Source organism: Rhineura floridana, chromosome 21 (genome assembly GCF_030035675.1).
Source record: "Rhineura floridana isolate rRhiFlo1 chromosome 21, rRhiFlo1.hap2, whole genome shotgun sequence".
NCBI lineage: Eukaryota > Metazoa > Chordata > Lepidosauria > Squamata > Rhineuridae > Rhineura > Rhineura floridana.
The window spans coordinates 15,945,616-15,969,831 of record NC_084500.1 but is presented as its reverse complement, the minus strand read 5'-3'; the positions used below and the strand labels follow the sequence as shown (position 1 = coordinate 15,969,831).

Sequence of the window (24,216 nt, the reverse complement as noted above, 5' to 3'; positions counted from 1 at the left end):
GTTCAGTGGGACTTACTCCAAGGTACGTGTGCATTGGATTGCAGCTTCAGTCCCATTGAATTCAGTGGGACTTACTCCCAGGGTAAGTGGGGTTAGGATTGCAGCCTTTCTTACTAGGGAGAAAGTAAAGAAATGTATTTGTGGTCAGCTGCAATGTAGAAGCATCCGTTGTGGGAGACAGCGGCTGATCCAGTTATGGAGTAGCCTCCCCATAGAGGGCCTCTCCCCCCCCCCATGCCTTCTTTATCTCCTTTCGCCCTGACATTTGACACTTGAGAGAGATCTGTTTAGGACCTTCTCTGGTTGCGCTTGGAATTTGTTTTAAACTGTTTTTAGTATTGTATTTTATGTAGTTGTGACTCGCTCTGGGTCCTACTGGGGAAGGGCAGGTTGTTGTTCTCCTTGGGGCCCAGTGGAGACATGTTAAACTTGTGTTGTGTGAAGCAAACCCTTGGCTTTTTCTCTTTTTAATGTGGTTTTAAATAAACCTTCTGCTCTTGCTGTTTTTAAGTGGAGTTTTAAGCTAAGCTGCACACTGTTTTATTCTGCCTCCACCAGGGAATTGTGTGTGTGTGTTGTTATAACTTCTTTTTAATTATTGCATTTTGTATTTATAATAATGAATGAGGATTCCTCTCACTTCCGTAAGCCGCCCAGAGAACTTTATAGATGAGCAGCCATATACATTTAATTAATAATAATGATAAAATAGGAGCCCCAGAAAAGTGGCCCTCAGCCTTGTCCCCTCCTCCGTCCCCAGCTGTGTCACAGGGCAAGATCCAGACTAACTTGGCAGGGCAGACACGGCACATCACAGAGGACAATGAACCCTAACGAAGGTACAGATCTCACATATCAAAACGTCGCTTTTTCTCCATGCCTGTAGAACTAGAACACTTGTCTTCGCCGATTCCTTACACGGGCCATAGCTCAGTGCCAGAGCATCTGCTTTTCACTCAGAAGGTCCCGGGTTCAATCCCCGGCAGCGTCTCCACATAGAGATGGGAAAGATTCCCTGCCTGAAAAACTCAAGAGTTGCTGCCAGACAAGGCACTACAGGCAATACTAAACTAGATGCACCAAGAGTCTGAATCCCTAGAAAGCAGATTGCTGTGTTCCTATGTACTTTGCTTCAGGATTCTTAGACTGTAGAGCTCCTGTCCTTTTTTAAAATACGCTTTTTTGGTGCTAGATGTTTTCCATTTCAGATTTTGTTGTTTGGGGAAAGTGCCCCTTTCTCCTTTTCTCCAAAGCTGCCACTTGTGTGTGCCTTTAGTTCTGTGGGTGTGAGGACAGAGTGAAGTAGCCCTGTGCAGCCAGCATCAAAGGGCCAGGTAGTTGGGTGAACAGGCCAAACAGCTGCGCCAGTTGTCCAGCAGGGGCACTCGGGCCCTGGCTGCTGCCCAGAGATGCCAGGTGCTGCTGCCAGCCTGTTCTGCTGCCTTCCCGGCTGTTTTTAGACCGCATGTTCCTTGTGAGCAGAGACCAGCCTGTTTCTCAAAACCCTGTCAAACGAGGTGGGGAAGCTTTTTCAGCCCAAGGGCCACATTCCCATCCATGCAACGTTTCAGGAGCCACATGCCAGTGGTGGGCAGGGCCAGAGGCAAAAGTGGGCAGAGCAACAAATGTAAATTACCCTGTTTAACCTCTAATAAGAGGATAAGATAAGATAATAAGAGAAAAATCAGCTCATTTGAAATGTGGTGTTGGAGGAGAGCTTTGCGCATACCACGGACTGCGAAAAAGACAAATAATTGGGTGTTAGAACAAATTAAACCAGAACTGTCACTAGAAGCTAAAATGATGAAACTGAGGTTGTCATACTTTGGACACATCATGAGAAGACATGATTCACTGGAAAAGACAGTAATGGTGAGAAAAACAGAAGGGAGTAGAAAAAGAGGAAGGCCAAACAAGAGATGGATTGATTCCATAAAGGAAGCTACAGACCTGGACTTACAAGATCTGAACAGGGAGGTTTATGACAGATGCTCTTGGAGGTCACTGATTCATAGGGTCGCCATAAGCAGAGCTTGGAAAAGTTACTTTTTTTGGACTACAACTCCCATCAGCCCCAGCTAGCATGGCCACTGGATTGGGCTGATGGGAGTTGTAGTTAAAAAAAAAGTAACTTTTCCAAGCTCTGGCCATAAGTCATAAGGCACATAACAACAACAGCCTCTAATTAGACAAGCAAGAGGCATGATCAGAGTTGAAGGGCACATTCCAGCCAGAGAAAAACACTCTGGGTGTGAAGCAAGGCCAGGGAGTATTGTGGGCTGGGGAGAGTCCTGAGGGCCAGGTACAGAGGCCTGGAGGGCCGCATTCAGCCCACCCCCACAAAAAGCCATGCATATTGCTGCTGCTGCTGATGCCTGATTCATTCGTCATGAAGAGATACAGTAACAGAATGATAGTTTTGTGTTTGTGCATGCTTAAAAAAACTGCAGTATCAGTAAAGTAGCTCTTTTTAAAAAAAAAATTTGCATTGGTTTTAAAAACGTTTCTTACCTGCTCTTCATTTGCAAATACAGTATCAGAGCAGGTTACAAATGAAAGCAAGTCTGGCGGATACATCCAGAATTAGATATTCCTCATCATTTCCTAATAGGATTGAGTTGTCTCTAGTACAAGACGGTAGCCCATATCTCCTGGCCAGATGTAATAACATTCTTTCCACTGGACTGAGTAGCAAAACATCTGCAAAGGACTGCTATGTTTATGAGATATTGCTCTAACAAGCTTTTTTTTTTATTGCTATGGATTAGTGTGGTGTCCAATAAAATCTGATGAATTCAGAAATGTGCGTTGTATTACGTTTCTTATGCTGTGAATGCAGCCAGCGCTGCAAGTGTTGTCACATTTGTAAGCTGCCTCAGTTTCAATGGACTCTGAGCAACTGATATGATGTTATCTGACTTTTTAATCTTAACAACCACCTTGTGAGGGAGGTTAGTCTGAGAGGGAGGGAGGGAGGGAGGGGAGGAGGGAGGAGGAGATGAATTTAAAGTGTGCATTTAAACCAAAGGTTCCCACCACCAAAACTAATTACTTGAACCACTACATCACAATGTTTAAAAATACTTAAGGCAATGATCCAACTGGTTAAGCACTTTTCTGTCCCATCAGTGGGCCTCAGTTAAGCACAGCTGCTTGAGTGGGACAGATCCCTCTCTGAATTCCTGGGGAGTCACTACCAGTCAGTGCAGACCAACCTTCTCCAACCTCAGGTCCCCAGATGTTGTTAGTCTACAACGCCATCACTTGTTTTAGGAAGACAGTGGTTCTAGATTGTGGGACCATTTAGCTCAGTTTTGTCCACACCAGGGATGAGCCACATCTGTGGCCCTCCAGGTGTTGTTGGACTACAACTCCCAGCAGCCCCAGCCAGCATGGACAAAAGCCGGGGATGATGGGAGTCATAGTCTAACAACATGTGGGAGCTCAAGACTGGAAAGGCTGGTATAGACCATACTGGCCTTGATGGATCAGTGGCCTCATTTGGAATGAGACAGCTTCCTGCTTTCCTAGCTCAATGGAAGTAGAAAAGGGGAGTCTCTGTTGGTGGTCCCCCCATGGCTCAGACGCACGGCTTGTAACAACTAGAAGCTGTGCTTTCAGTGTAGGGGGCCCAAGCCCATGGAACTCCCCCCAACTGGGATTAGACAGTTGAATTTATTGAACATCAGGTTCATGACAAAGACTTTTTCCAGCAGGCATTTTAAGGTAGTGGTTGGTTTTATTGTTTCATTTAATGTATGCCTTGTTTTTATGTACATCGCTTAGAAATGCAAATAACTCGGTGCCATACAAAGGTTTTAAATAAATGAATAAATAAAGCTAGCGCAAGAGAGGGATTTGGTTGAGCTACAACCCTTTCTCCTTGATACAAATAGTAAAGATTTTTTTTAATAGGTTCAAAAATAGCATGCCCTGCTTGCAGACTGAAGTGGGCTGCTCCACTCTCCCATTAATTTCCAATCTGAGGGTAGAGACAACTTACGGTAGAGACACACTCATTGCTCTGCCAGTTCCAGTGCATCTACACCTCTCTTTTCTGAAAATGGAGGCACAAGACACTAGTCAAGCCCCATCCCTTTTTACTGTAAAACCTGGTGGGAGCAGCTCGAGAGTGGTTTTTTCCTAAATTCAACTTCAAACGGATTTTGCAACTGATTGGCAGATCAACCCGTTGCCCCTCCTGGTGTGGCCAATAGAAGCAGTTTGCTGTAGGTGACTCATGTGCTTCCAGCCTCCTTCCACCTTGCAGAATTCCAGCCTTGCAGAAGTTAGGGAGAAAGGACATGACTTGTTCATGGAGTTGCGAGGCTGGAGGAGAGGAGAGGTTAAGCAGCAACAATAAAACCCCAAGGAGAAGTTATGGCTATGATGTGCCCATTTCTCAGTGGAAAAGTGGCCCAGGGATGCGCCTTGTTATCAAGGCAATGTACTGTGGGACATAACAATCCAGATAAACCTGACAGATTCCTTCTTTAAAAAAACAAAGAAAAAAAACCATGAGTGTTTTGGATATCCTTCTGGAAGGTATAATATTTTTTAATACTGTGTGCTTGTAAGGAATTTCTACAGAGCATAACCTCCCATCCTGTGAAAGATGTTATGGCTGAAGGTTTGCGGAAAAAGAGGCTCAAGCTCCTAGCCACGTACGGCAGTGTGGCTGTTGAGGTGTGGGATGGTCATTACTTTGATGACGACCGGCAGGAATTGCCCGTAAGTTGAATGTTTCATGTAATGATGCATCCCTCCAGTCATTTTTGCTCTGTGTAGCTCCTCACAAGCTATCCGTCCATTCCTTATTTGTAGTTGATTATTTTTTTCCATTGGCTTTAAGCAATGTTCTTGTCCCATCAATCAGCACAAGTTGCTCTCAGGGTGGCTAACAAATCCATCTGACCCTTTATCCTCACAATAACCCTCTGAGGTAGGTTAAGCTGAGAGGCAGTGATCGTTCCATGGACTGAGCACCAGGATCTGAATTTCAGTCTCCTTGGTCCTAGCCTAACACTCTACCCCAGCCCTCACTCTGAGAGGCTGATCCTGATACAGGCTAAGCTTAATTACATAAGAACTACAGAAGATGGCTAGAAACAGCGTGTAGTAAATTAAAAAAAAAGACAAATCCTTATTGGGCTCAAGGGTGCAGGAAACTGGCTTTTGGATTAGAGAAAATCTAGGCTACTTAGTATATAAGAGTTCGATTTCTTTTTGTAGATGGTACTTTTGGGTGTCTTAAAAAGGATGCTTAAATCAAGCAACTACAAGGGTTGTTTGACTTCACTAACAGCCAAGCAACCCTCAGACTTCGACACTTAACTTATTGCCGGTACACAGAGGCTGGGGGCGGGGGCTGTGAGGGTTATTGTTTTGTCTCTGCCCACCCCCCTTTATATTAAAGAATATAAATTATTATGACAAAATTGCATGCGACAACAGTTAAGCATTCATCGGTTAAACTGGAGGTCTGTAAAAACTCCTTTATTCATTTCTTCCATTTATACCCCGCCTTTCTTTCATCATAGAAGGCGGCATTTAAGTGGTTCCCATGTGGTCTCCCATCCAGGCACTGAACAGACCCAGACCTCCTTAGCTTCAGCAAGGTGATGGCCTCATGCACCTTCAGACCATAGCCTAAGTCAATCATAAAATATGAGGCACTGAGACTACAAACAAATTAACTGCAATTGTATGTAGTTGCGCTGAAAAAACAACTGGATGAAAAGCCAGGAGCAAATGCTCTAAATAAACAAAACTGTGGAAGACTGTTTCATAAAGCAGAGGTTTAGATGTGCCTCCTCTGAGATGTGGTAATTCCGTCTCCTTTCCATATTCAATCTCCATATCTAAGTGATCCAGTTGGAAGAGGAAGCAGAAGTTGCTGTAGTTTGCAAGTTGTCTGTGATCAGGAATGGTGGTGGTGGTGGTGGTGATAATAATTTACATCAGTATTGTTTTTAAGTCTGCAGATGTTATACAATTAATTCCCTTTTTTAACATAATTATGACGTTTCCTTTACATTGAAATGAATGTAAGTTACGTAAACAGTTATGTAAGTTATGTAACTTAAGTTAAATAGCAGGCGCGAGATGTAGTATTTGGAGGAAACAGAACTGCAGTAGGATGGAAACAGCACTGATTCTGACAAATACAGTTCAGAGTGGAAGTTGCTGTCTTCTTACAACCCCTGATCATGCTGTCTGTAAATGAAGTGGAGGCCAAATGGAAGGCGGAAAGCCAGAGGCAGTGACTTATGCTGAAATACAATAGTCAGCCTCCTCTGAGGACAGGTTACTGAGTCTTAAATTATGCGAACACACCTGGCATAGAGAGATGGCACAATTATGCAGCCTTGGTGCAGGCTGATTTGAAAGAGGCAAGCTTAGAACAGTGACTCGGGCACAACAGGCAGCTTCCTTTGAGGCAAGGTGATTCTTTTCTATCATTTGGGAGTGACTGAATGATCCAAAGACGCACATACACATGGACTGCCCCCAGGTGAGGCTGATTCAAATAAGCTCTAAGGCTGGAGCATTGAAGATCAGTGAATCATACAGAGAGGTAGAAGGCAGCCTCCCATGTGGGTTGGTGATTTGGACTTACAGGACCTTTTGAATTTAATTTCTCACAACCCACTCATGCGCCTTGGCAACAGTTTAGGAATTTATTTAAATACCCAGGTTAGGGTGTACTGTATATTCACAGAACTATGATCATATTAACTTCCTGAAGTTTATCTTTTAAAAATCACTTTAATGTAGGTTCTAAATGACCTCCTAGCCATCGACGCAACAGGGAAATTTTTGGCAACTCAAGCCAGCAAGAGGGGCAAGGATATGTCACAGCTTGTTCTGAAAACTCTGGATAAAAAATCAAGAAAACTGGGTCGCACCAGCCTTGAATATCTGCAGCAAGAACATTTTTACAAGCAAGCAATGGGGAACGTCTTTTACAATGTTGTGGTAAGTGCAGAAACTGGGGAAAAGTATATAATGCACTGCAAAGCTTTCAACATTTGATATGTAGTATATGGAGACATTTCAGCTGCTGTGGAAATCTTGAGGGTGGGACACACTACGCATGAAATTAAATGGGCATATAATGTTGGGGGGGTGTTTAATGCAAATAGGGCTGATCATTATGAGGATCACAGTTGGCAGGGAGAGGGATTTAACCCTTTCCTCTCTGTTGCGGTCGTATGGGAAGTCCTGACCCTGGACCTGTAATTTGCTATTGGGAGGCATTTATTGCCAATAGGAGATTTTCCTCCAAAGCAATTCTGGGAACACACTAGTTGCCTACAGCAAAGTGTTTCCACTGACCACACCTGGAAGGGGAATGGGTTGATCTGTTGTTCAGTTGCCAAACCTCTTTGAAGCGAATTTAAAAAAAATGCACTCAAGCTGATCCTATGAGGTTTTACAGTAAAAAGGGGTGGGATATGACTAGCGTCTTGTGCCCCCCGTTCTCAGAAAAGAGAGTTGCACTGGAACTAGCAAAACAGTGGATGTGTCTCTGCCCCATATATCAGCTCCAGAAGAGGGATTTTCTACAGGACTGCATTAGGGGAAAAAGCTTCTATCCCCACCACCAGCATGCCTGCTGTGATCCTATTAATGATCAACATCCTTCCACTCCCCCACCCCACCCCGACAAGCTAATGCAATTTGCATGTTAGTAAAACCTGTATGCTTCATGCAAAGATGCATTTAACCTCCAGTGTCATTTGGCCATCAGTCATTCGTTGCCTTAAGCCCAGGCAGGCCTGTTCTGAAGTCACTCAGTGCTATTTTATCATAGCTTCGCTCTCAAGCATGTCCCACCTTTTGAGGGGACTTTTCCCCCCATTCCCTGGGATTTGCAGGTGTTTAGTAGTTCCCAGGGATCCGTGAGGAGAGGGGGAAATTGTTATACCAGTTCTAGTGCAGAAGCTACATTCCAGTGTCATGGATGGATCTATGGCAGTGAAACTGGTATAAAATGGATAAAAGTTAGTAGTGTAGGTATACTATATGTCGGCGGGGGGGGACCTAGACCTGGAGGTCAAGACTGCCCTTCCAGGGCTCTCTCTATGACCCTAGGGATGCCCCCTCCCCAGGCCACACCCCTCCCTGGCCCTTCTCTGTGTCCTCCTTGAGGGCTTTTGCCTGGCAGGAATGTGTCCTTGAACTGTGATGATGCCTTTTTCTTAAGGATGGAGAGATAGAGATGTGTGCGTGAGAGAGAGTTTTGTGTGGCTGGAATGTAGCCCATTTCACAAATATAAGAGTTGCACCTGTCACTTAGGCCACTTTGGCCTCACCCACCATTGGCATGCGGCCCCCAGAAGGATCCATACGATGTAGTGTGGCCCTTGGGCTGAAAAAGCTTCCCCACTTGGTCCTAGGTGCATTGTTTCAGTGCATCCTGTTTTGATCCCCTGGACTAAGGCTTTTTTGGGGGGGGTCCTTAGAGATTGCTTCTCTAATTAATTTCATCTGGTGAAACCAGGGGTAGCCAATGTGTTGTGCCCTCCAGATGTTGCTCGACTATAATTCCCATCCTCCTTGACCATTAGCCATGCCGACTGGGGCTGATGGGAGTTGGACATCCCAACAACATCTGGAGAGCCCCGTCGGTTCCCTGCCCCTGGACAAAAGAAATGCAATGTCCATTACGTTACAGGAAACTGCGCTCTTGAATGCCGGATATGGCCCATTGTGACTCACCTGCTTTGACAATGTCCGTGAAGGAAAGAGGAGGCTGGGAATCTGAAGCGTTTTTAGACTCTCTCACTACAGCCTAATACTATATATTAACACTGCAAATTCAAGGATATTTGAAGGGAGAGAGAACTTTCCAGATCTATAGCAGGAACGGGGAACCTCTGGCCCTCCAGATGTTGTTGGACTCCAATCAGCCCCAGCCATGGGTTGCCCATCCCTGATCTATCAGTAAACTAATACTCTATGAACAAAATCTGGAAAGTAACATTTAATTACTGTCTAGCTTTTCATTTTTTTATCTTCTTGTTTTGTTTTTAAAAAACTCAATCTACTTTACTTCCCACTGTCTGCTGGCTTTACAAGGTGATTAGACACATCGTAGAAGATAAGGCTATTGGTGGCTACTAGTCCTGATGACGATACGATACCTCCATTATTGGAGTTGGCATGCCTCTGAATACTAGTTGCTGGGAATTATAAGTGGGGTGAGTGCTGTTGCGCTCATGTCTTGCATGTAGGTTTCCCCATGCACATCTGATTGGCCACCATGAGGAACAGAATGCTGGACTAGAGGGGCTTTTGGCCTGATTCTATCTAAAAGTGGAAATGGACTGCCTTCAAGTCGATCCTGACTTACGGCAACCCTATGAATAGGGTTCTCATGGTAAGCGGTATTCAGAGAGGGTTTGCTATTGTCTCCCTCTGAGGCTGAGAGGCAGTGACTGGCCCAAGGTCACCCAGTGAGCTTCCTGTTGTGTGGGGATTCGAATCCTGGTCTCCCAGGTCATAGTCCAGCACCTTAACCACTACACCACACTGGTTTTCACATGTTTATAGAACAGTCATATAATATCCTCAAAGAAGGAATGGAGTAGAGAGAATAACAAAAATACAATTAGGTTTAGACTCCATTCTTTTTTATTTTTCTTAACCGGTATATAAAAAAAAGTGCCTGCACAACAAAGGGAACTGATAATCCCATATGAAATTTGCAGCAAGATCATGTTGTGGTTCATATTGGGGAAAAGGCTCAAATCCCCCACTTCATAAGACAGGAGTGGAGAACCTTTGGCCCTCCAGATGTTGAACTACAATTCCCATCGGCTCTAGCCAGGGATGGTGGAAGTAGTAGATCAACAACATCTGGAGGGCCCAAAGGTTCCCCCACACCTACCGTAAGAGAATGGAATGAGAAAATGTACAAGTACGCAGTTATGGCAAAGCTAACAAGCTGTTTAAGAGTGAAAGAGGAAAGGTAGAAACTAAGTACCGTATACAGAGTCAGGCCATGTTTATTGAATACAGACTGGGGTAACCAAGCACATTCTTCACAAGATTCGAAATATTTATTTGAGATTATATAACAGAAACCAAATTATGAATGTCACACTTTCAATTTTCTATCTTTGTTAATTAAATATATATATGCATTAACTGAATACATTGAGAAGTTAAAAGAAAAGTCTCCTTGGCTCACAGTGCTCATTTGAAATCCCAACTGCATTACAGAAGAAGGCAGGATCTAAAACACGTAACTAAACCGGAATGGGAAACCTCTGGCCGGGGGCCACTGCAGCCCTCCAACTCCCTCTGTCTGGCGCCTTGTGTCTCTTCCCAGAGCACACCCCTCATTGCCCCCGAGTGAGTGCTTTTGCTTGGCTGGAATTAGGGCTGGGGGAGAAATTTGATGGTTTGCATTTAAATCCAAATCTATCAGATTTGCACTTTGCGAAACTATGTGGGAACCAAAACATAGACATCCTCCAAAATACAGTGTTAACAAAAGGCCTACACTGGGGAAAAGGGTGCATAAAAATGAATATGCTGGTGAAAATAAGATACCGAAATGTATTATATTAGGAGAAATTGCTTGCAAAAATGTGTATATTGGTCAAGACCGCATACAAAAATTTTTTTCAGTCAGATAAATGTTTTTGTATGAATTGTATGCGCCAAGCAACTGTGGTTGATGCTTAATGTATCATGCTTAATGACATCACTTGGACCTGCCCCATGACATCACTTGGACCTGCCCCATGGCATCACTCGGGCCCGCCCCCAAAATCTCAGGGTTTGGGATGCTTCTGACCTGGCAACCCTATGTGGGTGTGACTTCTGTGTGGGTGTAAATAAATATCTCACATGCTCACTTACAGAAAAATTGTGTCAGTTTTTAAAAATCACAGCATGCAACAGAATCTTATGCATGTCTGCTCAGAAATAAGTCATGTTGAGTCCAATGGTACTTACTCCCAGGTAAGCATGTATAGGATTGTGGCCTTAAAGCAGTAATGGTCTTCAGCGACAAAAGCAATCCTTTCTGCCTCCTTAACTCTCCGTGTTTAAAATCAACGTGCTTCATTAAAAATGTTCATTTGTTACAGTCCTGATGATAAATGGGAGGGCTCCAGTTTCAATGGGGAAAGTGTTAGAAGCTATCCCATTTAATCAATTGAACTTAATTTTGAAACCGTGTTTTATCCGTTGGGAAATCTTCAAGGGACAGAGGAAAAAAGTAGGTTATTCAGACAAGAAGGGCTGTCACAGTTCTGCTTCTGCTCCTTCTGAAGCAATCACCAGAAGGAGTGATAAAGAGAGAGAGAGAGAGTGTAAAGCAAATTGTTTATGTAAGTATGACCAATCCAATGTTGCCACCCTTTTTAGGGTGTGCACATTTGGATGTTTAGTGAGTGCCGTGGGCACCACCGCCTGTGGTCAATTCTTTCCCCCCTCCTCCAGTTCAGCCCCCTGTCTGAGAGAAAAAGCATTTGCACAGAGACTTTTTCAAGGGGTCTGGGTAAATGTAAGGTCCAGTAGAATTAATCTGAACCTTGAAAAGCACATAGAGCTGAAAGAGAAAGGGGGAAAGACCATCACCCTTCCAACTTTTCCCCTTTCGCTCTGCATACTTCTCAAGGTAGAAGAAAAAGGTAACCTGATGGGAGTTGTAGTCCAACAACCTCTGGAGGGAAAACAGGTTGGGAAAGGCTGGCCTGAGTTGACTCCCAGCAGTTCTCCAGGTTTCCAAGAGGGGTCTTTCCCAGTTACAACGCTATCTAGGAAAGGGCCATGTAGCTCAGTGGGTAGAGCCTCTGCTTTACATGCAGGAGGTCCCGGGTTCAATCCCCATGTAGGGCTAGGAAAGGCCCCTGCCTGAAACCCTGGAGAGCTGCTGCCAGTCAGTGTAGACAACACTGAGCGATATGGATCCAAAGTCTGACAGTATAAGTCAGCTTCCTATGTCCTTAAGTGTTGAAAGGGATGAGCTTCAGACAAATGTGGGAAGCGCGGGCAGCTCAGTGGTAGAGAATCTGCTTTGCACTCAGGCGGTCCCCAAGGTTCAGTCCCTGGCATCTCCAGGTAGGGCTGGGAAACCGTGGAGAGCTGTTGCCAATCCGTGTAGACAGTACTGAGCTACATGGACCAACTGTCTGACTCGATATAGGGCAGCTTACTCTGTTCACCTTAGGGGAGTGTCTGTGGCTCAGTGGCAGAGCATCAGGTTCAATCCCCAGAATCTCCAGGTAGGGCTGGGAAAAGAGACCCCGTCTGTAGCCTTAGAGAGCCTCTGCCAGTCAGTGTAGGTAGTATTGAGCTAGATGGACCAAAGGTCTGACCAAGCATGAGGCAGCTTCCTGTGTGCCTGGAGATGCCAGGACTGAACCCAGGATGCAAAGCGTCTGCATGCAAACCATCTGTTCTCCCACTGAGCTGCCCGCGCTTCCCACATTTGTCTGAAGCTCATCCCTTTGGCAGCAGCTTGTCAGAGTTATCCCAAGCCAGCCTGTCATTATCTTTTAGAACCAACATCGGGGAAGACAGGAAGAATATTTGTCTTCATATAACAGACCAGAGATGCCAATTCTTTAATTCCCCCCACCCCGTCCTTTCCCACTACTAGAACATTTGACTTGCCAGAGACATTCCAGGCTTGCAGAATCACAAATGTATTGTCTGCCAGTCTGCATTCTCTTCCTACAGGGCCATCTGCTGCACCTCAAATATATATATTTTTAATAAAAATAATATTCTGTCATGTATTGCAGGAAACAAATAAGCATTGATGTCTGACTGAAGGCAAAGAACATGGTGATATATTTTATTTATTTATTAGATTTGTTAGACGCCCATCTGGCAGAGGTTAATCTGCTTCTCTGGGCGATGTACAACAAAATACAATACAATCTATGTAAAAACAATTCAAAAAGCAAACAATATAAAATTTAAAACTGAATGAACCCCCACGGAACTACCCTCTGCCACCCTAACACCTTTCCCAAGCCTGGTTAAGGAGCCGGGTTTTCAAGGCCCGATGAAACCATAACAAGGAAGGGGCCTGATGGAGGTCAGTTGGCAAAGATTTCCAAAGTGAGGGAGCCGCTACTGAAAAAGCTCTGGACCATGTCCTCCCCAATCTCGCTGCTTTTGTTGGGAGAATAAGAAGCGAACCATTCAAGGACGATCTTGTAAGCCGGCGCCCCTGGTGCGAGTGGAGGCGACTCTTTAGGTAAAGTGGGCCAGCCTCGTGGAGCACCTTGAAAGTTAAAGCCAGGATCTTAAATTTGGCCCTAGCAACCACCGGTAGCCAGTGCAGTTCCTTAAGTACTGGGGCAATATGATCACGGCGGTGGCAGCCCTTAATCAAGCGAGCCCCCGCATTCTGCACTAGCTGCAGCTTACGGACCGTTCTCCAGGGAAGACTCACATATAACGCATTACAATAGTCCAGCCGGGACAGAACCAGAGCATGTACCACATTAGGGAGCAGGTGGCTCGGGAGGTAAGGGCGCATCCTACGAATGAGGTGAAGTTGGTAAAGCGCCACCCGACTAACAGCTGCTACCTGTGCCTCCATGGATAGCTGGGAGTCAAGAATGACCCTCAAAATCCGGACGTGGTCTCTTAGGGGCAGTTGTATCCCATTAAGCACCAAATCCGTAATCCCCAGCTGCTCTTTATCACCCACCAACAGAACCTCAGTTTTATCGGGATTCAGTCTAAGTTTACTCCTGCTCACCCAGTCCCTCACAGCCTCCAGACAATTTGATAGCCTTTCTATCGCCACCAGTGGGGGGGACTTAAATGAGAGGAAAATCTGGGTATCATCTGCGTATTGATGGAATTGCAGTCCAGATCTCCTGATGATATCTCCCAGTGGCCTTACGTAGACATTAAATAACCTCCGGAAGAGGATAGAGCCCTGTGGTACCCCACATGTAAGAGGCCAAGGCTCCAAGACCTCCTCTCTCAGTACCACTCTCTGGTATCTCCCAGAGAGGAAGTAGCGGAACCACCGTAAAACGGTGCCTCCAATCCCCAGAGTCTCAAGGCGATGTAACAAGATATCGTGGTCGACAGTGTCGATGGCCGCCGAAAGGTCCAGGAGAACAAGGAGGGTATGCTCCCCTCTATCTAGTGCCCTTCTCATGTCATCCACCTGGGCTACCAGGGCTGTTTCTGTCCCATGTCTGGGTTGGAATCCTGATTGAAATGGGTCAAGGTAGTTCACTTCATCTAAGTACGCCTGTAATTGGATCGCCACCACCCGTTCGACCAATTTACCCAGGAATGGCAGATTTGAAACTGGGCGGAAGTTGCTTGGTTGTCTGGAAGATATATGGTAATTTGGTAGTAATTTTATTGTTGTTGTTACCTGGGAGAACACATTAGGATGGGGATGCAAAGAACCTGTGGCCCTCCAGATGTTGTTGCTCCAACTCCCATCATCCCTGACCATCGATTACAGTGTCTGGGGACTAATGGAAGTTTTATTTATTTATTAAATTTATATCCCACCCTTCCTCCCAGAAGGAGCCCAGGGCAGCAAACAAATATCAAAACACTAACAACATCTATAAAACATATTTTTTAGAAAAACAAAACATCTTTAAAAATATCCTTTAAAAATATTTTTTAAAAGTCTTAAAAAAACAATTCAGACACAGACTGGGATAAAGTCTTTACTTAAAAGGCTTGTTGAAAGAGGGTCTTCAATAGGCGCTGGAAAGACAACAGAGACGGCGCCTGTCTAATATTTAAGGGGAGGGAATTCCAAAGTGTTTGTGCTGCAACACTAAAGGGCTACTTCCTATTTTGTGCGGAACAGATCTCCAACAGCACCTGGAAGGCCACAGGTCCACCCCATCCCTGCACCAGGAGCTGAAGAAGCTGCCTTGTGTTGAGCCAGACCACTGGTCTGTCGACCTCTGTATTGTCTACAGCAGGGCTAGGGAACCTTTGGCTCTCCATTTGATTGCTGAACTACAACTCCCATGAGCCCCAGGAAGCATGGCCAATGGCCAGGGATGATGGGAGTTGGATCTGGCCGCCTGCTCCGTATTGAATGGTAGCAGCACGCAAGGATTTCAGGCAGGAATCTTGCCTGGCCCTTCCTGGAAATGCTGAGGATTGAACAGCTATTCCTACTTAATAATTAATTAATTAATTAATTTGCATGGGATGTGCCCCTTCCAAACAGGCCTTCCACTGTGTCAGCCAGAAACGAGGAACCTGTGGTTCTTTGAAAATTGTCATCCCTGATCATTGGCCAGGCCAGCTGGGGCCAATGGGCATTGGGGTCCAGCAACATCTAGAGGGTCCCACAGGTTCCCCATTCCTGGTGTAAGCGGTGGCATGGGTTTCACACTGCTCACTGAACACTGTTGTCCCCTTCTGAGGGGATGGCTGAAGACTGCAAAGGCATCTGTGCTGTTGGGATATGACAGGGTTATTTTTTTAAAAGTTCCATTGTGATATGGATGTGTATTCAGTACTGACTGTCTGTGTTTGTTATATCGATCCAAAGGTGTTTGACTTTTCAGTTGAACAGAAATCTTCACCAGGCAGATGAGGAAAACAGCCTGTAACAAACTAAAATACAAACTGTTGAGTTATATGTGTCTTTTTTTTTAACCTGCTGAGGACATGTGAGAGAGCCAGTGTGGTGTAGTGGTTAGAGTGTTGGACTATGACCTGGGAGACCAGGGTTCGAATCCCCACGCAGCCCTGAAGCTCACTGGGTGACCTTGGGCCAGTCACTGCCTCTCAGCCTCAGAGGGAGGCAATGGTAAAACCACCTCTGAATACCGCTTACCAAGAAAAACCTATTCGTAGTCACCATAACTCGGGATTGACTTGAAGGCAGTCCATTTCCATTTCGAGGACATGTAAGACTAGAAAGCTTGTGTACACTTATGCAAATTGGAACTGGCCCTGTAAAAGGACCTTATCAGTTCTGAATGAGGTAGTTTATCTGCCTGGGAGTTCATGTGTTTACATTGCTTGCCATTATCTTGTGCATTTACTAAGTTCTTGAATAGCAGTGTGCCTCTGGGGATCCACAAGTGAGGTGAGTGCTATCACGCTCATAGTCTCCTTGTGGGCTTCCCAAAGGCATTTCGTTGTCTGCTGGATGCAGGACTAGATTGGCCTTTGGCCTGATCCAGCATCCGGGACTCTTGTGATGTTCTTACATCTGCTACAATTTCAGTAACCTGTGTCTAGAGCGCGCACACTTCTGTTCTACAAGAAATATTTTGCTCATTTTACACAGATTACGGTAGAATGGGTGATGCGAAACCTTTTTTCAGCCTGAGAGCTTGATCAAGAGCTGGTCCACATTCTGTGGGCCATTAGGAATATAGGAAGATGCCTTTTATTAGGTCTGACCATTGGTCCATCTTGTTCAGTATTGTCTGCACAGACTTGGCAGCGGCTCTCCAGGGTTTCAGGCAGGACTCTCTCCTTGCCCTTTGTGGAGATGCCGGGGATTGAACTTGGGACCTTTTGCATGCAAAGGAGAAGCTCTGCCACTGAGCTGCAGCCCTTCCTCAAACATTTGCTGCCTGAACAGGGAACCCAACTCTGGACCCTTATGTTAAAAGTCTGATGCTCTACCGACTGAGCTATCTGGATATTCTTTTACAGTTGGCTGGGGCCACTCATCTGCCAGTCATCTACCATCATTATGATGTCAGGTAACAACTTTAAAGGGATTTGCTGTCACCGCCAATCAATTTATTCGTGCTGACAGTGAGCCTCTTTGAAGTCATCCATTTGCAGGCACAGTTTGAATGTCCTGCCTGTGTCAAATGCATCACTCTGCTTAAAAGCAGAAGTGGCTCTGGCAGCCACATAGAAGACCTTCCCCCCCCCTTGTCCCCATCAGCTGAACATCCACTAGAGATAAGGCATAGAGAAAGGCCCCTCTGCCAGTTCTGAAGGTGCACAGCTATGGAGGAGGTAGTCCCTAAGCCATCCTGGACCTAATCCATTTTGAGCTTTAGAGAGAGTCAATAGGGCTTGCTTCTGAGTGCACTGGATTGCACTGCATGTTTACACTGCTTAAGAAAAAAAAAGCTTCATATTAACTCCTCTGGATTCATTCACAGCTGCAGAGAGCAAAGAAACCTGCATGTCCACTCCTCCCTCTGAGAGCCACTTCTGCCAACTGGAGGCTTCTGGCCAGTTTGCTTGATGTATGGTCTCTCAAGCGGAGCCAATTGCTGCAACGACCAGCTCAAGGGCTCGGGCTTTTCAGTGTTTGAGCAACACCTCATAAGTCAACACGCTGGCAATTGCTTACACCTTCTCTCTTGGATCAAGTTTTCAGCTGTGGCTACGGCCATACATTGAAAGCGCATAATTTCCTCTCCAAGAATCCTGGGAACTGTAGTTTACACTTCCCAGCACCCTTAAGAGGGTTATTTGGGCAAGATGATGATGGCTTTGAATGTGTGGTTTGTACTCAGCCTGAGAGAAGGGGGGGAAACAAGAACTACCAAGGAACGTAAGAGGCAGGTGTGGTCAGCAACAAAATGTTGCACTGTGGCGTACTCCTGTTCAAGGTTTTCAGCCAGGCATGCCCTTTTGTAAGATAGTCCATTCCCCTCCCATCTCCTTCCCCCCCACCACCACAAAAGTCTTAATTCGAGATATGAAGGCCTGGGCAGAAAGCTTTTTTCTTTATTTCCAATTTAAAAAAGGAGGGGGAACCAGGTTTCCCCCCATTTTTTCTGTGTCCCCCCCGGCCTTCATATCACTAGTCATAATTTGTATCCCTCCCTTCATCCCAGGAGACCAGGGTGGCATTCTGAGCATGCCCACTTCTCATTGGGCTGTTTGGTTCCTCCTTCCCCTTTTTTCGGGTTTATTTCCCCCTACAGGCATTCCGTGCCCAGCCTACTGAGCATGCTGAGGCACCACTGGGCTGTTTTGGGGGTAGGTTGCCTTCTCCTTCTCCTCACTCCTATTTTTTTTGTACTTCTGCAGTTCTTGGGGTTCCCAACTTCCCCAAAAGCCAACTAATACCTCCCCTGTTGTGTGTGGATGTTGCCATTTTGGCTAGTACACAAAAAGGATCGACAGAGAACGGATTTGATAACAGTATGCATGAATTGCGTTGACTGAGCATTGCAGATAATGGCTCTGCAACAGGTTCGGCCACAGAATTCCCTAAGCCCTATGCCTAATCAGGAATTAATGTTGTGGGTCTCTTGCTACATGATGTGGTAATGGCACAGAAAATTTGTAGGAGGCAGCGTGCCTCTAAATGGCAGTTGCTGGGCATCACAAGTGGGGAAAGTTGCTGTTGCACTCAGGTTCTGCTTGTGGGCTTCCCATTTGGGGCATCTGGTTGGCCACTGTGAGAACAGGATGCTGGGCTAGATGGGTCATTGGCCTGATCCAGCAGGGCTCTTCTGATGTTTGTGTCACTTTTGAATGTTGCCTGTTCATCATCCAAGGAGCTTAGGCTGGCATACATGGCATGTGTTGGCCTCCCTGTTTGTATCCACTGGAAAGTTTTGGTACCTAGATTTGCTTCTTTTCCTCTTCCCTCCTCATCTCTTTTTCCTTTTGTATCATGTCTTTTATACATGGCCTATGCCATTTGTAAAACATTGCATTTTTTAATTTGTTTGTTTGTATGCAGAGTTAAAAGACCTGCTCATGGATATATTTAAATAGGGGTGGCTAACCTGTGGCCCTGCTGATGCTGTCAGGACTGCAACTCTCATCGTCCCTGACCATTGTCCACACTTGCTAGGGCAAATGGGAGTTGGAGTCCAACAACATCTGGAGGGACACAGATTCCCCACCCCCATATTAAAGATCAAATGGCAAGAAAGCAATGCACTGCAAGAGCATATGATGGATTTAGGCTTGTAATTTTTTTTGTACTTACTGTGTTTATTAGCTGGTCAATAACTAACATTTGAAGGGTGATATATAGCAGGTAATTTATACAAAGAATTCTGAACAGTGTTAAAACAATCTCAAATGAAGAAAAACTAAAACCCCTCCAAAAGTATATCATTACAGCTTAAAACAGGGGTGGAGCACCTGTGGTACTCCCAGACGTTGCTAGACTCCACCTCCCATCATCTCTGACCATTGGCTGTGCTGGCTGGGGCTGATGGGAGTTGGAGTTCAGTTACATCCAGAGGGCGACAGGGTCTCCACCTCTGGCATGAAACATGCCAAGTTGAAAAGGATCAGATTTAAAAAGCCTGTAAGAAAGTAAAAAAAGGTTTGGCGTGGGTCTGAAACATAGTAATATTTGTTTGTTTTATTTAACAAAATTTATATAATGCATGATTGTGCTTTGGCAGCACAAATACTAACATTGGAACATTACAGAGAAGATTAGCATGGCCCCTGCGCAAATTAAAAAGAAAAAACAAAATCTCATAGTATACTTAATAGTATACTTAACAGTAATCACAACAGTTATAGGTTAAATACCCCCCCTCCCACACTTTTTAATAGTATGGATTTGTGCCTCAGGAAAGCATACCCAAGGTCTTTTCTAACTTTAGTCATGGCATGTATAACTGTTGCTCAGAAATGTGGGCACACGTGAGGAATTATAGGAGCATGCCCATGAATTGTACTCCAGTTTAATTATTTGTCGTGGGTGGGGACACTATGTTTTTTTTTACCTTCTATATCAGAATGTCATAGCCAGCCTAGATGCAACCAAAATTGTTTGCACCACCAAAGAACTCTTGCAACAAAGATTTGCCAATCCAGATTTTTTGGGCGCACAGGGTTGTTTCAGCTCTACCATTCTTCCAAGCACTATGCTGTGAAAACACAGGCTTTCCCTGTTTCCCCCCTTCCCCGCCTTTTCTTCTCGCTGAAGTTGGCTGCTTTTGGAGAGCTCTTTGCAAAAGTGTTGAATTTCTCCTCGGGGACGCGGGGACTTAATAACACTGCAAACAAGCCTTTATCTCTGTGCAGAGAGATAATTACTCTTAACGACCAAAGTGCCACATTGGAAACTTTGGGAGGCCTTTTGTGAGTGTGCCTGTATGCAGCCGGCTCGTTTTGGAGGGCAGAATATCCCCTGCTAGCTGTGTGTCCTCGTTTTGGTCACCATGGAGAAAACCATCTGCTCCAGGTTTCTTGGAAAGGAGCTTGTGTTCCAAGCACCCGCCTCCCCAAGCAATACCCCAAGCTCCATCCCCAGCTCCCGTATATAGGCAAGCAATTAAGGAATTCATCTCTCAGGTTCAAAAACAAAACAAAAATGCTGTATCCTACATTCATTTCTAATTAGAACACACACAAATGTACGTCAGGGCTGGCCCTACCATTAGGCAGAGAGACAGCTGCCTCAGGAGCTTAGGAAGCACCCCTGCTAAGAAGCTCTCTGAATCCAGGCTTCTTCAGATGAAGTCCTGAATGTCCTTGCCGATTTTCACAGTGGGTCCATGGTGTTGAATTGACATACTCTCTCATCAATAACAGCATTTATAGGGTGCCCCAAACAGTGGTATTATACGCACTGGCTGCAGACTTTTCAACATCTACATGGCAACATTCAAGGTCTTCAGCAGATGGCACGTTGGAAGCTGCCTTAAACTGAGTCAGGCCGGTGGTCCGTGCTTATCAGCGTGGTCTGCCCTGGCTGGCAGCAGCTCTTTGTCCCTTGTGCCTTCAGGAGTTGGGTAGATGAGAGAAATTTGGTAGGTGCAACTTTACTGTTCCCACCACTGCAACGGAATTATTTTTAGGCAACAGTTAAAGATGAAGAAACCTAGAGGGTGACGCTTCCCGCCTTAGTATAATGGCTGGAGCAAATGTTTCCTTTCCAAGCTCCATTGGATGCTATTTCTTTTAAAATATGGTCGCTAAGCACTTCTTCTAGTAGCAAACTTGGGTGGTGAGTGCCACCAGCACTGCTGTTAAAACAGGGCCACTGAGGAACAAGAGAAAAGATACAGCTTGCTTATTAAGTTTTAATGCTAAAATCTGGAGGAGGGAGAAAATCTTTAATGCTAAGATCTGGGGGAGGGGGGGGGGATGAGCCAAAGTCCCGCACAGGAACAGTCCGCACATTTTGTTGAGGTCCTGCTTGAAATAATAAAATGCCACCCCTGTCAAATAACAACAGTAAATAAAGCTTACCCATCGGAGCAGGCTGGCAAGAGGGATGACCAAATCAGATGCTTTGCATTCCTTATCGATGTCAGTGAGGAAACATCACAGCCCTCAACCCTGAAAACATACATCTCTTTTCTGGAGTGATGTACCTAACCTGAGCAGTTGGGAATAGATCATAATTCATGGCATTAGTATTAGCACACACAGCCCTAAACGATTTTGGGGTCCAAGTGCCTAAAAGATGACCTCCCTCAGTACCAACCATCTTGGGTGCTATGCAGGGCAGGGGAGGGCCCTGTTGAGGGTGCCCACACCACTAGGGACTTCCTGGCGAAGGTCATCAGTCTCCTCCACTATTGTTGTTTGCTGGCTCATTTGGGAGGAAGGACGGGATAAAAATCAGATCAATAAATAATAAGATTGCCAGTTGCCATAAATGAGCCGCCTTGTGTGGGCTGCACCCCAAAAGGCGACATAGAAATTATAGAATTAGATAGAAAAATGCATACTTCTTAACGTTTTTATTGTTCAGTGTTGTTATTAACAAGCCAACAAATTCAGTTGTAGCAGTGGTAGTCGTAATAATAATAATAATAAAATGTTTATAATGCTGATGACAATACTGATGGGAAGAGCAGTGAAAATGTAGTGGTAGTAATAGTGGTAATACTAATTCTACAAACAACAGCAGCTTTGCTCAGTCTCCCCTAATAATTGATAGATTTATATCCCTTTTCCACCATGGAGCTCAAGGTGATGTACATGGTTCTCCCCCCTCTCCATTTTATCCTCACGACAACCCTGTGAGGCAGATCAGGCTGAGAAAACATGACTGGCCCAAGGTCACCTAGCACGCTTTATGGCTAAGTGAGGATTTTAACCCTGCATCTCCCAGGTCCTAGTCCAATACACCACAATTAATTACACTGTGGAACAGCTATCAGGTGGATCCACAGTTGGCTCCAGAATCATACTCAAACAGTGCTTATCAATGGTTCCTTCTCAAACTGGGTGGAAGTAACGAGTGGGGTACCACAGGGTTTGGTCCTAGGTCCAGTGCTCTTCAACATTTCTATTGTTGGATGGGGAGGTACAGAGCATACTTATCAAATTTGCAGATGATTGAAAATTAGGGGGCACAGCTAATACCATGAAAGACAGAAGCAAAATTCAAAGGGACCTTGATAGGCTGGAGCATTGGGCTGAAAACAACAGCATGAAATTCAACAGGGATAAATGCAAAGGTTTACACTTAGGAAAAAGAAACTAAATGCACAGTTATAAAATGGGGGATATTTGGCTCAGCAATACGACATGTGAGAAGGATCTTGGAATTGTCGATCACAAGGTGAATGAGCCAACAGTGCAATGTGGCTGCAAAAAAGGCAAATGCTATATTAAGCTGCATTAACAGAAGTATAGTTTCCAAAGCACATGAAGTATTAGTTCCCCTCTATTCAGCACTGGTTAGGCCTCATCTTGAGTACTGCGTCCAGTTATGGTCTCCACACATCAAGAAGGATGTAGACAAACTGGAACAGGTTCAGAGGAGGGCAACAAGGATGATCAGGGGACTGGAAACAAAGCCCTATGAGGAGAGACTGAAAGAACTGGGCATGTTTAGCCGGGAGAAGAGAAGACTGAGGGGAGATATGATAGCACTCTTCAAGTACATGAAAGGTTGTCACACAGAGGAGGGCCGGGATCTCTTCTGGATCATCCCAGAGTGCAGGACACGGAATAATGAGCTCAGGTTGCAGGAAGCCAGATTTCGACTGGACATCAGGAAAAACTTCCTGTTAGAGCCATACGACAATGGAACAATTACCTAGAGAGGTAGTGGGCTCTCCGACACGAGGCATTCAAGAGGCAGCGGGACAGCCATCTGTCGGGAATGCTTTGATTTGGATTCCTGCATTGAGCAGGGGGTTGGACTTGATGGCCTTATAGGCCCCTTCCAACTCGACTATTCTATGATTCTAAGTTTCTACATAACATAGTATGTATTGCATTGTCATAATAATAAAATCAAATATATATAATCAAAAGTTGGTGCTGCCTGTAATAATGATGGGAAGAGCAGGGGGAAATGTAGCAGCAGCAAATTCTGGTCTATGAGGTCAAAGGGGGCATTGCCCCACCAACCTCAGCCTGCCCTCATCCACTGCCCCCCAGCCTGACTTCTTACAACCAGCCACCCAGGGCTTGGCGCTGGCTGTCAACACCCTCCTCTACAGTCTCAGTGTTGGCCTTACAGAGTTCGGCAGGGAGGCTGAGGGTGGCAGCAAAACCAGAATTAGGGTGCAGTTGAATGCATACTTACCTGGCAGTAGGGATGTGGGAGAAAATCTGCTAAATTGGACCCGGCACCGGATTCCAGCTGAATTTGATAGTTCGCTATCCTTTCGGACTGGCACTTCTTTCTTGCTGTAGGCTGAGGCGGTAATCAGCACGGATTTTGTGGCCATGGCTGCAAATCAGCAAACTTTATTCTTTCGAACTCACCCCCCCCCCCATTTTATGTTGAGTTACATTGAGTTAATCCGCGTGGAACACTGTGATCATTCACGTAAGCTATCTAAAATTATGCAATGTTTTTCCTGCCGCCAAAAAACCACATCACATACTGTCATCATTTACATAAGTATCTACCTTGATAACTACGAAATTTGGGCCACCAAAAAAAACCCCACCAGTGGATCAAATCATCCAAAAACGCACACAGAAGATCGGATCCGCAAGTGCAGGAGCAAGCGATGGACTATTGGAATGCAGGCAGATTGGAACCATGCAGCGAACCCCATCCCTACCTGGGAGTAAGTCCTATTGGACCTAGTGGAGCTTACTTCTGAGTAGATGGGTATTGGATGACAGCCTTAGTCGGCTCTTACTGGCACTGGCTCTGGTCCCACCTCCTGATGCTCTCAGCCCTACCAGACCCAGCGGCCACCAGCAGCCACCACCGAGGAGTACTGTAGACAAGAAAAATAGCAACTTTGCTCAACTCTCCCCCTTGCATTCACTCCACCGGCTCACTAGATGGCGCCCTCTCAACAGTCACTCTTCACCTGAAGGTTTTTGGTCCTGTCCCCCGCTCCCTTTCTCCTT

The 24,216-nt window shown here is 45.4% G+C and overlaps 1 protein-coding gene, 1 long non-coding RNA gene and 1 pseudogene across 2 annotated transcripts in view; 2 read left to right on the top strand and 1 right to left on the bottom strand.

The window, feature by feature from the left end:
• LOC133374207 (uncharacterized) overlaps positions 1 to 10,544 on the top strand; it is a 39,416-nt gene extending 28,872 nt beyond the window's left edge. Inside the window, exons 9-11 of the mRNA XM_061604797.1 lie at positions 4,579 to 4,731; positions 6,778 to 6,978; positions 9,085 to 10,544. Of these exons, the coding sequence (XP_061460781.1) occupies positions 4,579 to 4,731; positions 6,778 to 6,978; positions 9,085 to 9,129 (399 nt within the window). The 3' untranslated portion in view covers positions 9,130 to 10,544. The remainder of the gene's footprint in view (positions 1 to 4,578; positions 4,732 to 6,777; positions 6,979 to 9,084) is intronic.
• An 8,366-nt stretch (positions 10,545 to 18,910) lies between these two features.
• On the bottom strand, positions 18,911 to 23,571 carry LOC133374353 (uncharacterized). The gene is made up of 3 exons (XR_009759869.1): positions 23,432 to 23,571; positions 21,133 to 21,262; positions 18,911 to 20,923 (listed from the first exon to the last, which is right to left on the bottom strand). It is a non-coding gene; the product is annotated as an uncharacterized LOC133374353 (long non-coding RNA).
• LOC133374511 (U6 spliceosomal RNA) lies at positions 19,320 to 19,420 on the top strand (annotated as a pseudogene).
• Positions 23,572 to 24,216: the final 645 nt, after the last annotated feature.